The following is a 14,403-nucleotide window of genomic DNA, read 5'->3' on the forward strand; positions in this document are numbered from 1 at the left end:
AGGGTTTGGGGAACGTACCCGGGGAGCGCGGCTCTGGTTTCCGGTTGGGGAGGGTTTGGGGAACGTACCCGGGGAGCGCGGCTCTGGTTTCCGGCCTGGAGGGTTTGGGGGACGTACCCGGGGAGCGCGGCTCTGGTTTCCGGCCTGGAGGGTTTGGGGGACGTACCCGGGGAGCGCGGCTCTGGTTTCCGGCCTGGAGGGTTTGGGGAACGTACCCGGGGAGCGCGGCTCTGGTTTCCGGCCTGGGAGGGTTTGGGGAACGTACCCGGGGAGCGCGGCTTTGGTTTCCGGCCTGGAGGGTTTGGGGAACGTACCCGGGGAGCGCGGCTTTGGTTTCCGGCCTGGAGGGTTTGGGGGACGTACCCAGGGAGCGCGGCTCTGGTTTCCGGCCGGGGAGGGTTTGGGGAACGTACCCGGGGAGCGCGGCTCTGGTTTCCGGCCTGGAGGGTTTGGGGGACGTACCCGGGGAGCGCGGCTCTGGTTTCCGGCCGGGGCGGGTTGGGGTTTTTTGTCCCCTGCTGCGGCGTTGCAATGGCTGGAAAACCGCTGAGAGTGTGAGGCGGGGGCCGGGCTGCGGGGGGAGCCGGCGGGGCGGGGCGGGGCGGGACTGGGGGTCCCTGGGCCCGTGGCGCCCCCCGCTCCCAGCCCGGCGCCGGCCCACGGTCGAGCTGCCGCATCCCGCCGGGGCCGGGGCCGGGGCCGGGGCCGGGCGGGCTGGGCCGGGGCTCGGGCCCCGGTTGTGCTGCCGGCCGCGCGCCGCGCTCCTCCGGGGCAGTAACTGCGGGGGCAGCGACATCTCTCGGCCGCTGCAGTTGTCCGAGCGCTTCCAGTCTCCGCCCTGAGTGTGGTAACTGAAAAGCTCGTTCAGTGTTTTGGTTTTTTAATCTCTTAGAAAATCCGCTCCGCATTGCCGGTTAATGTAACCGTTTGCAGGGCTGTTAGGTGCTTAGCTCTGCACCAGCCTTGAGGCGTTGAAAGGCTCCGTAGCTTGTAACGGAAATGGTGCGCAGAAGAGGTGTCAAACACTTCTTTCTATCTCTTTATAAAACTAGAAATGTAGGACAGTTCAGAAAAAAAATTGTGAAGAGAGCAAAAATATTCCATGGTTTAAACAACTAAAAGTCAAGAAATGCTTGTTTTAGCTGCTCATGCAATCCTAAATCAGCCCCTTGTGTGTGCATTTCAATACAAGTTTTAATTACATGGTATCATATACTACAATATAACAAAGATTGTAGAAAAATACTATCAGTTATGGAGAGAGATGCATTAAGCAGCACTTGTGTTTCCCCACTCCCCAGAGGTTGCAGGCCATCTGTCTCCTGGTAACTCCTAAGATACCTGTTCTGGGAAAATGTATCTGAGTTAATAAGCATTTAGACAGTAGTTATATTTTAGGCAGAGTTTTCCACAACCTCCTGGTTGAAGTGTGTATATGAATCCTTGACTGTAAGAAAGACAGGGTCACAATTTTTAATGTTACCAATTCAAATATTAAAGATACACAAATTCATTATGCGTGTTGTCATGTCCTTATTTCTCTCCCTAGACTGGCCTGTGGGGATGTTGAAGGAAAATTTGATATGTTGTTCAATAGAGTACAAGCTGTTCAGAAGAAAAGTGGAGAATTTGATGTAAGATTTATATTTCTGCTTCTGCACTGTGGTCTGTTAGATTAGAAGTGTTTCACTGTATATTGCCTCCTATTGGCAAGTGAAAAAATTTCTGACCTACGATAATGTTAAATAAAGCCAAATGCTCATTGTGTTGATGCCTCTAAATGTTACTTGAAAAGAATATTTGCACATAATGTGAAATAGAAGCTTAGTATTTACACAGTGCTTTGCATCTTTAAAACATTGAACAAATATTAATACTCACAACATCTCTTTAAAGTTGGTGCCACAGATAAGTCTTATTATCCTCATATTTACAGATGGGAAACTGAAGCAAAGAGATGCAGTGACCTGCTCAAGGTCTCTCACTGAGACCTTGTATGTCTACACTACAGAGACTATCCCACCATAGCTATGGCACTGTTGCTATGCTGGCATAACCCCTGGCTATTTCCATTGTTGTAAGAAAATTACCTCCCTAGGCAACAGCTACACCGGGGATTCGGTTGGCATAGCTATGGCACTCTGGGGGTGGGGGTGGGTTTTTCACACCCCTGAGCGACATAGCTATGTCAACCTAAATTTTAAGTGTAGGACCAGGCCTCAGTGAGTGGTAGAGCCAGAAATAGAACCCAGGAATTCTGGCTTTTAGCCCCATGCTCATTCTATATTAATCAAAGTGTAGAACTAGGATTATTTTACCAAAATTGATTTTTGATTTCTGACTGAAAATTGATACAAAGGTACTGGGTTCTTAAAAAAAATCTCTGAATTGAAGAGGGTGAAAGCAAGCAGGTCTTTACTGGAAAACATTTTATGTTACATTTGTTATTTAAAAAAGTGAGCTAAGTGACAAGTGTTGTTACCTGCAGCATTGTTGTAGCCATGTTGGTCCCAGGATGTTAGAGAGAGTTATTAAGCTGATGGGAGAGCTCTCTGCCATGGACTTGGAGCATCTTCACCAGAGATTTGTAGTGTAGACCTGCCCTTATTCAGTGTGTCACATCTAAATACAAGGCGTGACAGATTGAATGATCCCTTCAAATATATGTTAACTACTTATGTTAAACAAAGTGAAGTGGCCAGTTAACTCCCCTCCAGTCATAGGGAGGAAGGAAGGGATGCAGAAGCAGCTGAGGGGAAGTTGTTAGCGCATTATAGATTGTTGTAATAAGCCATAAATCTAGTGTCTCTTCAGTCCATGATTTTTAGGATCTAGCAAAGTCATGAATTTAAGCTTTCAGGTTTGTCTTTTGAAAGTGTTGTGGAGGTTTCTTATGAGATTGAGAACTGATAGGTCAGATATGGAGTGATCATTTTGTGAAAAGTGTTCACCCACAGGTGATATGGGTTTTTTGTTTTTTTTTCATTTTCATGTGAGTTCATTCAAGAGCGTAGTGATGATCTGGTTTCATCTACATAGTTGTTACTGGGGCATTTAATGCACTGGATGAGGTCTGCCACATGTTGTGATAGGCATGTGTAGGACCCATGGATCTTGAAAGGTGTGTTGGGGTGGGCATTGATCTTGCAGACATATCTCCACGGCTACATGTTTTGCATCTTCTGTTCTGATAGGGTCTGGTGCTGCTTTGAGTTGATGTGTCCTGGTCTATGAGGAGCTTGCTTCTGATGATGAGCTTGGAGAGACTGGAGGGTTATTTGAAGGCCAGAAGTCAGGAAAGACTTCTTTGACAATGGGGTCTCCATCGAATATAGGTTGTACTTGTTTGGTGATACTCTGTATAGGTAGCAATGTGGGGTGATAGGTGACAACTAGGGGTATTTGGTTGGTGAGGGTTTACTTCTGTACTGAAGCAGGTTCTCTTGGGATATTTGGATAACTTGTTCCATGATGTGATCTACTTCTCTGATGGAGTTTCCTTGTTTGGTGAAGGTGGTTTTAAGTGTGTAATGGTGTTTATTCTAGACTTTCTCTTCAGACGTATCGGAGTGCCTGGTTGTAGATAACAGATGTCTTTGTGTGTTTGTGGTGGCTAGGGGATCCGTGAAGGTAGATATGGTGATCCCTGGGTTTCTTCTATATAGTCTGTAGGTGTTCATTCTTGAAACTGCTTGTGGTGTCTAGGAAGTTCATGCTACTGTGGGAGTTCTCCAGAGAGAGTTTAATGGTGGTTGTTGAAGCTGTGATAGAAATCTGAGAAAGTTTAAGTTGCCTCTGCCAATGCAGCCTGATCCTTGGCTGCATTTTTGCCTCCCACAGCTTTTGCAAGTTTTGTTTTGGAGAGTGGAAAGTTGAAGCCAGAGGATTGAAGTCAGGTACTTAAGTTGTATGCTTCGCCTTCAGCTGTCCAGCAACTGAACTGCAGTCAAGAGACAAAATCTGCATTTTCCTATCTCTTGCTATTCTTTTCACTTTTCTTTTATGTGAATGTCTTTGGGAAACACAGGATGAGATTTTAACAGAACCTGAGAGCTCAGACTGATGCTGTTATAATGGAGTCTAGGGTGTTTCAAACCCCTTGATTAGTGTTGTAACAGTAAACAGTTAAATGTGGTCTGGGGTTCAGGTAGAATATGTTCTGGCCCTTTCTCCTGTTGTAACAACCATCATTAAAATACACCAGGAAAACTGGTGAAAAAATGATGGTAGATCCTGAGATCCCAGCAGGTGGTAGTAGCTGTGATGGTGAAGCTCCCTCCGTCCCTCCCCTGCAAGCTGTCCAGGCTGCAAGCTCAAGACAGGAACCGATATTCCCCCTCCAGAAAAGGAATCCCTTGCCCCCATCAAAATGAACCAAACAAATACACTTCTGGTGAATTGCAGTTATCAGCACTTCATGGCGTCCTAGCATCTTAATTTGTTGTTAAACAACTTTATGCACTAGACTCCAGGAGTCTTTTGAGACTCCTTATCACAGTTCACTTCACTTAAACACACTCTCTTTGATTCTAACTTTCACTTAATTTCATGTGACAGGTCATGGTAAACTTCTGTAACCTTTCTCCCACTCTGTGCATCTTGTGATACTGGTCTCTGCACATCATGGCTTAAAAGGATGCTTGCAATAATAGTAGGATGCTATTGGAGAGATTGCTAGGAAGTGTTTTCTCCTGGAGAAGACTCTGTACATCGGGAAGGAATAAGGGAGTTTCTCACAATGAAGATTTACGTGATCTTGTAATTTCAGCTGTTTTTTCCCTGGTTTTTTTCCTTATGTGCTTCATAACTGCTAAGGAATTTCTTGTTTTACATACATCAGATGCAACTAAATCTCAGGCGATAAGCCACTGTACCCAAATCACTGTTAATGCTGTGACAGTAAGAAAGTAATGAAAAGGACAGCCTAGATATTTTAACATCGTAAACCTTTCCCCGTTCTTACAATGGTTCTCTTCTGTTACTTTTTTTAAATGATTTTAGCTGCTTTTGTGTGTTGGGAACTTCTTTGGCTCTACTCCAGAGACAGAGTGGGAGGAGTATCGGACATGTGCCAAGAAAGGTAAGGAAAGGGCCTGTATATTAGATGACTATAACCCAGTGGGATGTGGCTGCACGCGTGGCTTTGGAGTTGATGAACAGTATCTTCACCACACATCTCATTCCTTTGTTGCTTTATTAAGTTGTTCAGTGTACGATCCTGGACTGAATAGAGGGATGGCCAGAGAGGGCACGGGCTGTGGTGGGCGTCAGAGCCGTTCAGCTATGGGTTACGGAAGCTGAAGGCAATGTGCTCAGCACTGCTTGCTGCTGCTGGGAGTGCATAACAAAGGGCCATGGGCGCTTTGAACACTCTGTGCCCAGAATAGAGGCACGTGAGGATTCTGTTTCCATGCAGCTGTTCTACCAAAATATTTCCAAGTATGAAATGCCGTTTGACTTACTGAGCCCATCTGCTTCTCTTTGAGCCTCTCATTACTCCAGCATAGACCCCCTTCTCCACCCGTGTAGGGGAAACTACCCATTTCCTTATCCCCCACTCCCTCTCCCTGCTCCCATCACCACATTTATGAGAGAAGCTTATCTGTGAATATCTGTAAAGCTGCCACCTTACCTTGTTTTTTCGTAGAGTATCTCTACACTTCAAGCTGGGGGTACAGTTCCCAGCTTGTAGACGTATCTGCATTAGCTCTGATCAAGCAAGCTCACTAAACATATAGATGAGGTGATGTGACTGGCAGAAGGGGCTGTGTACCTGTCTGAGACGTTGGGCACCAGGGTGGATTGATTTAAAATTGCCAGTTTTTAGTCACCAAGCAGGAAATCTTGATTTAAATCATGGATTTTAATAATGTTTTACATTGGTACTTTTTAGTTATTTTCCTAAAGAAAAATTGATTCCCGGTAGTTGGTAACTATTAAAACACGTTGACTTGCAACTAAGTGTAGTCTATTGTGATGGGTTCCCTCCAGGGTGCCACTGGGATACCACTGAGCCTGCCTGTCCCACCCGCCTGGGTTCCCCTTACTCTGTGCTGCTGTGACAGGCTCTCAAGCCACCTTCCAGCACACACACAAGTAGAGACACACCCAGGTGCAGCCATATTCACACACACGTTGAGATCAGCTCTGCATGGGAGAGCTCAGCTAAGGAATTGCACAGCACACCAGTGCATAACCTCTCTGGAGTGTAAACCCCAAACTGTATCGTCTTGTGCTGTATAGAGAGCTATATAGCGTAAGCTCTAAAAAATCACCCTCTCCCTAAATGTGGAGAGAGAGATGCAATAGCTTTCTGTCCCAAATATGAGTTCCACACTGGTTTCAGAGACAAAACAAATTTACTACAAAGGATAGATTTTAAGAGATTTTAAGTGATAGCAAACAGATCAAAGCAGATTACCGTAGTAAATTAACACACTAGATAGGTAGGATGTAAATAAGCAGATTCTCACCCTGAGTGATAAACAGGCTGGCAGATTCTTAAGGCACAAGTTGCCTGGGCTTTCCCAGGTTTTCATACACAGGCTAAAAATCCATCACTTCCCACAGTTCAGTCTTTGTTCCTCAGGTGTTTCCAGGTGTGTTGTTGTAGGAAGAGTGATGCCTCCCCCCCCCAACCCATAACGTCATTTTCCCCCTTTTATATCTTCTCCCCACTTTTGCTGTGACCTGGGTCAAACAGTTCCCATTGTGTAGTGCTGTCTCTGAGAGGTTTCTGTTGTACACAGTTCCTGAGGTAATCCTGGTGCTTGGGTGCATTTCCTCAATAAGCCGTTAACATTGTTTGGTCTTTTTACTGTCGTACCTGAAAGCTAAACTGATGAGTCCACACACAAGTTGCACTGTTTTAACTAAACAAATTTAAGTGAAACTGGTGCAAGTTGTGTATAGGCAATCTTTTAGTTCTTCAGGCCAAAGCTTAATGAGCTCCTAGGTGTCATGCAAATCTTGATTATTTATACTGGCTTTTCTTGAGGGGGGAGATTACAGTTGATGGGGACGGGGATGAGAGAGTCATTTAATCTTGTTGGCATTATCAGTGAAGATGTTCTTAAGGGACACAGTCAACTTGAAATCTACCAAATTAAAAAAAACAAACAGTACTTTAATATACTATATTAGTATGTGCTATAATGTTCAATTTAGGGGTGTGTGTGTGTGTTTTAACTGGTGGTTAATAAATATCCATGAAATGGACAGGATCTAACAAACTCAATTTCTGGGTCCGTAACAATAGTATATTTCCTCCGTAGTGAATCTTTACTTTATAATAGTAAATACAGAATCAAATAAACGTCACAGTTCTGAAACAAGTGAACTAATTATGTGTATTTCTTCTCTAGCTCCTATTCCAACATATGTCTTGGGTGCCAATAACCCGGAAACGGTACATTATTTTCCAGATGTCAATGGCTGTGAACTAGCCGAGAACATTACATACTTAGGTAATGGTATAGATTTTATTTCTGTGTTGGGAATCCGATGTGCTCTTTATGGGAGTATTAAAATGTTGCTGTAGGGGTGCCTTAATTTAGGTTGTGATGGCCCTTTCGTTCCAAACTTCACTTGTTCATTTCTTCACTTGTTGATACCTTCCTTCAGAAATCATGCCAACTAATCTCTCGTACTGAGTCTCGTACTGAGGCTCAAGATGAATTGTTTTTGAAACCTTAATAAAATCATTCTGCTTTTTTTTTTTTTTTTTGGATAAGCCACACAAAAAGACATCTTTTGTACTTTTACAACATTTTCAACTTCTTATGAGCTCAACAGAGCTATTTGGGTTGTCAAACTGAGCTTGTTGGACAAGTTTCAATGAAGTTGTGAAGTTGCCAACTTTGGGGAAAAAATTGTTGGGAAACAAGTTAATGGCAAAAGAACACTGTCCATTGCATATGTGCAGAATGAATTTTCCTTCCTAATTCAGCTATGCATTTATTGTATGTCCACACGACAGAACTGTGCATGAGCTAGTCCACTTCAGCTAGTGCGAGCTACAACAGCTGTGGATTCATGCTGGCTGAAGACAGTGCAGCACGGACTTCAGAGTGGGCTAGTAGTCAGGCTACGTACCTAGGGCCAAACTGGGCTTGTACTACCTGTGCTGGAATTTGCCCTGCACTGTTTTCACTGCTATTGTTACCCAGGCTAGCTGGATTCAAGCTAGCTTGGGAAGGCTAGTCCATACACAGAAGAGAAGAATGGCCATACTGGGTAATACTGTGGCCAGTGCCAGATGCTTAAGAGGGAATGAACAGAACAGGACAATTGAGTGATCCATCCACTGTTGGCCAGTTCAAGCATCTAGTAGTCAGAGGCTTAGTGATACCCAGAGCATGGGGCTGTGTCCCTGACCATCTTGGCTAATAGCCATTGGTGGACATATCTTCCGTGAATTTACCTAATTCTTTTTTTAACCCAGTTATACTTGTGGCCTTCACAACATCCTCTGACCCCGGGTTCTTGTGTTATGTGAAGGGGTAAATAACATTTCCTTTTTCACTTTCTCCACACCACTCATGATTTTATAGACCTCTATAATATCACCCCTTAGTCATCTCTTTTCCAAGCTGAACAATCTCAGTTTTTTAATCTCTGTTTGTATGGAATCTGTTTCACACCCTTAATCATTTTTGTTCCCCTTCTGTGTACTGTTTCCAATTCTAATGTATATTTTTTGAGAGGGGACAATCAAAACTGTATGTGGTATTCAGGGGATGGGCATTCCATGGCTTTATATAGTGGTATTATGACATTTTCTGTCTTCTTAGCTATCCATTTCCTAATGGTTCATAACATTCTGATAGCTTTTTTTAACTGAGGCTGCGGATTGAGCAAATGTTTTCAGAGAACTATCCACAGTGACTCCAAGATCTCTCTCTTGAGTGGTAACAGCTAATTTAGACCCCATCATTTTATATGCATAGTTGGGATTATATTTTCATTGAAGTTCATCTGCCATTTTGTTGCCCAGTCACCCAGTCTTATGTGATCCCTTTGTAATTCTTCACTGTCTGCTTTGGACCTAGTTACCTTGGGTAATTTTGTATCCTTTGCAAACTTTGCCACCTTACTGTTTACCCCTTGATCCAGATCATTTATGAATATGTTGAACAGCACTGGTCTCAGTACAGACCCTTGGGAATCCCTCTATTTATCTCTTGCCACTGTGAAAACTGACTGTTTATTGCTACCCTTTTGTTTCCTGTCTTTTGACCGGTTACTAATCCATAAGAGCACCTTCCCTCTTATCCGCAGACTGCTTACTTTGCTTAAGAGCCTTTAGTGAGGGATCTTGTCAAAGGCTTTTTCTAAGTATACTGTATCCACTGGATTACCCTTCTCCACATGTTTGACCCCCTCAAACAATTCTAAGAGATTGATGAGGCATGATTTTCCTTTACAAAAACTGTGTTGATTCTTCCCCAACAAATCATGTTCATCTGTGTGACTCATATTTCTCTTCTTTTAGTATAGTTTCAGCCAATTTGCCCAGTACTGAAGTTAGGCTTACCGGCCTATGTAACTGCAAAGATCCACCTCTGGAGCATTTTTTTAAGAAATTGGCATTACATTAGCTACCCTCCAGTCATCTTGTACAGAGGATGATTTAAGCAATAGTTTACATATCAAAGCTAATACCATAGTTCTACAATTTCATATTTGAGCTTCTTCAGAACTCTTGGGTGAATACCTTCTGGTCCTAGTGACTTATGTGGCAAACCCAGGCCAAATGGCTACAAAGGGGGGGTAGCAATTAGTCCCAGGGGGGTTAAAAGGCTTCTCCTTATCCATTGAGGAGAGGCAGCTGTGAAAAAAAGGTTCAGCTGCTGGAAGGGTTACCCAGAGGAACTAATGTGGTTCAGCTGGCCCCAATTGCTGGTTTTTTTTTTAACCTCCTGGCAGGGGAAACAGGAGGGGGGGAGAAGCAGAGAAGAAGCAGCAAGCAGGTAGGTGCAGGCTCCTCTGCTCTCCTGCCAGGAAGACTGCACTCTGTCCCCAGAAGGAGAAAAACAGCAAGGGCAAGGGAGAGGAGGAGAGGAGGATCTGCCAGAGACCCTGCGAAGGCTTTTTTTGCTTGTGTTTGCCCAAGCCAAAAGGGAAAAGCAACTGGGGGAGCTGGGGAGAAGCAGGTACTTTGCCACACTTATTACTGCTGAATTTATCATTCATTCGAAAACCTCTTGGACCAGATTCCACGTGTTTCTTAGGACTGTATCAAGAATCGCCTCTCCCCATGTGGGTTCCAGAACTAGCTGCTCCAAGAAGCAGTCATTGATGGTGTCTAGAAATTTTATCTCTGCATCCCATCCTAAGCTGACATGTCGTATGGGTTTTGTTGAAATCCCCCATTATTATTGTGTTTTCTATTTTTGTAGCCTCTTTAATCCCCCCGAGTATTTTAAATGGAAAGGGGTTTCCAGTCATTGAGCCAAATCCTGGAGTCCTGACTGCAATTAATGCATTACCAGAGCTAGTCAGTTTCCTCATAAGCAAAGACTGAATAAATAAGCAAGGACTGCAAAACTTGACCTCCTCTTAGGATGACATATTTAAGTAGTTTCTTACAATACTTAATTTCATTTGTGTTTTACTACAGGTCGTAAGGGTATTTTCAGCGGCACCTCAGGATTGCAGATTGCCTACCTGAGTGGTACAGAATCCCTGAGTGAGCCAGCTCCTGCCTACAGTTTCAGCTCCAAAGATGTGTCAGAACTGAAAATATCTTTATTATCTACTCCAAAATTCAAAGGTGTTGATATCTTGCTGACATCCCCTTGGCCCAGAGGTGTAGGGAATTTTGGAAATAAACCTGTAAGTATTCAAATTCACTTGAAATGGGTTAAATGTGCACTTTCCACTCACTGTAGCTATTTGTAGATTAAAAAAAAAAAGCTTTAAAAATGGCTTGTCAGACTGGTTTCTGTTCTGAGGATGCTTATCTTGGCTCTTGAATTGGGTAAGTAGGGCCCATGGTGTCCTCTTGAGTTCAGACAATGAGCTGTCCTCTTTCCTGTGGACTCATTGTTTTCCACACTAGGATTGTTTGTGGTACAAATTAGAGACGTTTTTAATTCCAATTAATCTTTTGAATCTTTTACTAGCTGACTTGCGGATCTTGTAACTTCTTTTGTTTCATGTGTGTGAAGTATGCTGAATAATCTGATTTCACCCCCAGGCCTTTTGCAGACTTCTCATAACAGCAGCTTACCTCTCCCTAGTGATGAGGCACATCTGCTACCTCAGTTTCTCCACTGGTACATTGCTGTGGTGCCCTTGACCCTCTGGTTAAAAGTTAGTCTCTCTTCTGGGGACAGCCAAAAGTCCAACTAAAGAAATAAACCCTTCCAGCCCCCTCTGGGCTCAGAATAGCTCTTTGACTCCCCCAAGAGCTCAATAGTCCCTTACCCTTCTTAGGGCACTTTTGACTTTTTGTCGTCCGTGCAGGACTATATACCCACCACCCATACGTAGGACTTGTCTGCTCTGGGTTCTGGCCCTAACCACCTAATTCACTTTCCCTCAGCCATTTCCTACATGACCTGTTGTTTGTCAGTCTGCTGCCTCTGGAGAGTCTCGCTCTGCTCTCTCTCAGCACCTCCTGCTCCCATGGTCTCTTCTTTGCTGTGTGGAGGTCAGTGGAGTTTCCGTTGGTCCTTTCCTAGGCCCCACTTCCTGGAGAACCTGCTAGCATAGTGCTGCTCTTGCTAGCTTTCTTTTCACTGAGCACAGGCTGCCTTTTATAAGCAAGTCCCAGCAGGCCTGGCTGTCAATCACATGGTCTCTGGACTCTGGCCAGTGATCTGGGTGGTAAATTAGGCACAGATGAGGCTGGACACAAACACTCTTATAGGGCTAGTCACCCTGTGATGCTACTGAAGTTTATATACCTCTTACCTGAGTGAAGGTCAACACATTTTTTCCTGCACTACTGACTTTTCTGTTACACATCAGTTCACTGTAGTCAACGCAGGAAGCATCCACTATAAAGCTGAGTTCCAATTTCCAGTCAAGCTCCCATTTTCAGTTGCTCTTAACATTTTCAAACATATTTTGGAAGGAGAAATGTCATGGTTGGTGATGCCTAGAGAAGGGGTGTGGTGATGGGGGCTGTTGGAAGTGGAGGATGAAAATTGGAGCAAAAATGTTCAGTTTTTGAGTTAAGTGAACATGGGAAAAATAATTTCCCCCATATGTTCTAAACACACATTTTTCTCTCTGAACACTTAAAGTCCAAAACTAGAAACTTTGTACTTGTTCTATTTGAAAATCTCATTTATATTAACAAAGTAATCAAGGTTTGAAGAAATAGTTTGACTGTTTTTAAAGGTTTGCATGTTTAATCTGTGGCTCCACAAATGGTTTGCTGGCGGAGAGTCCCAGCTTGACTTACCTAGATGGTTATTTTGGGCCAGTGCTTGTAGCAGTGGGGAGGGCATGGGGTGGGGAGGGCATGGGGTGAGGGCTGGGGAGCTCTCATGGATGGGGACAAGAAGGGGGAGCACAGATATTATGCAGTCTCTTGTTTGTTCATGGAGGGTGTCCAATGGAGAACTGGGCTGAGGTGGGGGGAGAAAGAAGGGGCCGGGGGGCAGCTAACTAGGGGGGATATGGGAGAGTGTGTGTATCTGGGGATTATATCTAGCCACCTACTGCCAGGGCTTCTGAGCTCTGTGCCAGAGCTTTTGCTTTGTACAATCTCTGGTAGCGGGAAGAGCTGGCTCAATAGCTGAGCTTTTCAAGCCCCACTGCAAGCAACATCTATGGGAGAATTCGAACTCTGGCTCGAACGTGCTGCTGTTCAGCAGAGGTGCAGAGCACAAAATCTCTAAAATACACAGAACAAAGAAACTCTATGCTGAACCATTTTTCTCTGCATTGCAAACCCAGAGGATTTTAGACTAATGCTTTATTTGCCTTTTATAGGGAGAAATGGATACTCAGAGATGTGGCTCGGTGTTAATATCTAGTCTAGCCACAAGTCTGAAGCCAAGATATCACTTTGCTGCATTGGAGAAGACCTATTATGAAAGACTTCCTTATAGGTATGTAGGACCTTGAGAAACCACTCTTATTTTATAAGAAAGTTTGGTTTTCTAGCATGTATGGGAAGCAGTTCTAAAATTATAATTTGCTAAAGCCGCATTATAGCTTGTAGGTACCTTAATTTATTCCAGTGTACACCCTGACTTCATCTCAAGCATATTTTGTGGCCATAACCCCCATCTACACTAGGAAGTTGACCCATTGCTGATAATAAATGTCAGCAATACGTCCCTATGAACTTATGTTACAAATAGAATAACTGCTACTGTGGATTTTACAAAACACATTTCCTCACCAAGCGGTCACGGCAGCATTCTACATGGTTGGAGACAGATGAAGTTAGGCAGACTGGCCACCACAGGGAAGAGAAGCAGGAGGAATTCCACACACCTAGAAGTTTCCTATCAATACCAGGTCCTCAGTGTGGAAACTATGAAAGACACCTTTCAAATTCCAGCAGGCCCAAGGGAAGGGAGAGATGTATTTGGCACTAGTGAGGCCATGTCTGGAGTATTGCGTCCAGTTTTGGGCCCCCCTCTACATAAAGGATGTGGACCAATTGGAGAGAGTCCAGCAGAGGGCAATGAAAATGATTAGGGGGCTGGGGCATATGACTTACGAGGAGAGGCTGAGGGAACTGGGCTTATTTAGTCTGCAGAAGAGAAAAGTGAGGGGAGATGTGATAGCAGTTTTCAACTACCTGAAGGGGGGTTCCAAAGAGGATGGAGCTCGGCTGTTCAAAGTGGTGGCAGATGACAGAACAAGGAGCAATGGTCTCAAGTTCCAGTGCAGGAGGTCTAGGTTAGATATGAGGAAAAACTATTTCACTAGGAGGGTGGTGAAGCACTGGACTGGGTTACCTAGGGAGGTGGTGGAGTCTCCATCCTTAGAGGTTTTTAGGCCCAGCTTGACAAAGCCCTGGCTGGGATGATTTTGTTGGTGTGGATCCTGCTTTGAGCAGGGGATTGGACTAGATGACCTCCTGAGGTCTCTTCCAACCCTAATCTATGATTGTATGTATGGGACATATAGGTTGGGCCGAGCTGCCACCCACACATAAGCTTGATTTTTCTTACCCACAAAGAGTGTCCAATTTTCCAAGGAAGACAGACAGTCCTTTTTGGGGATTCAATACTCAGAAGAACTGAAACAGTATTCTGCAAGGGACAGGAGGACAACCGGAGAGTGTGCTACTTTTCCAGAGCCAAGACATGAGATGTTAATCTAAGATTGAATAAGCTTTTTAAGTCTATGGGGAAGAATCCATTTGTGATGGTTCAAATTGGCAGTAACAGCATGGTGTTGGGATACATCTCAGAGATAGTAGATGACCTC

The 14,403-nt window shown here is 44.3% G+C and overlaps 1 protein-coding gene across 4 annotated transcripts in view; it reads left to right on the top strand.

The window, feature by feature from the left end:
- Positions 1 to 400: 400 nt before the first annotated feature.
- CWF19L1 (CWF19 like cell cycle control factor 1) overlaps positions 401 to 14,403 on the top strand; it is a 46,794-nt gene continuing 32,791 nt past the window's right edge. For 2 of the 4 annotated variants that reach the window (XM_039508477.1, XM_039508479.1), the window contains exons 1-6: positions 401 to 554; positions 1,550 to 1,634; positions 5,002 to 5,080; positions 7,365 to 7,466; positions 10,622 to 10,836; positions 12,949 to 13,067. In XM_039508477.1, the coding sequence (XP_039364411.1) occupies positions 532 to 554; positions 1,550 to 1,634; positions 5,002 to 5,080; positions 7,365 to 7,466; positions 10,622 to 10,836; positions 12,949 to 13,067 (623 nt within the window). In that variant the 5' untranslated portion in view covers positions 401 to 531. Of the gene's footprint in view, positions 555 to 720; positions 848 to 1,549; positions 1,635 to 5,001; positions 5,081 to 7,364; positions 7,467 to 10,621; positions 10,837 to 12,948; positions 13,068 to 14,403 lie in introns of those variants that run through there. The other 2 variants (XM_039508478.1, XM_039508480.1) reach the window with 2 other exon arrangements.

This window comes from Mauremys reevesii, linkage group 20 (genome assembly GCF_016161935.1).
Source record: "Mauremys reevesii isolate NIE-2019 linkage group 20, ASM1616193v1, whole genome shotgun sequence".
NCBI classification, from domain to species: domain Eukaryota; kingdom Metazoa; phylum Chordata; order Testudines; family Geoemydidae; genus Mauremys; species Mauremys reevesii.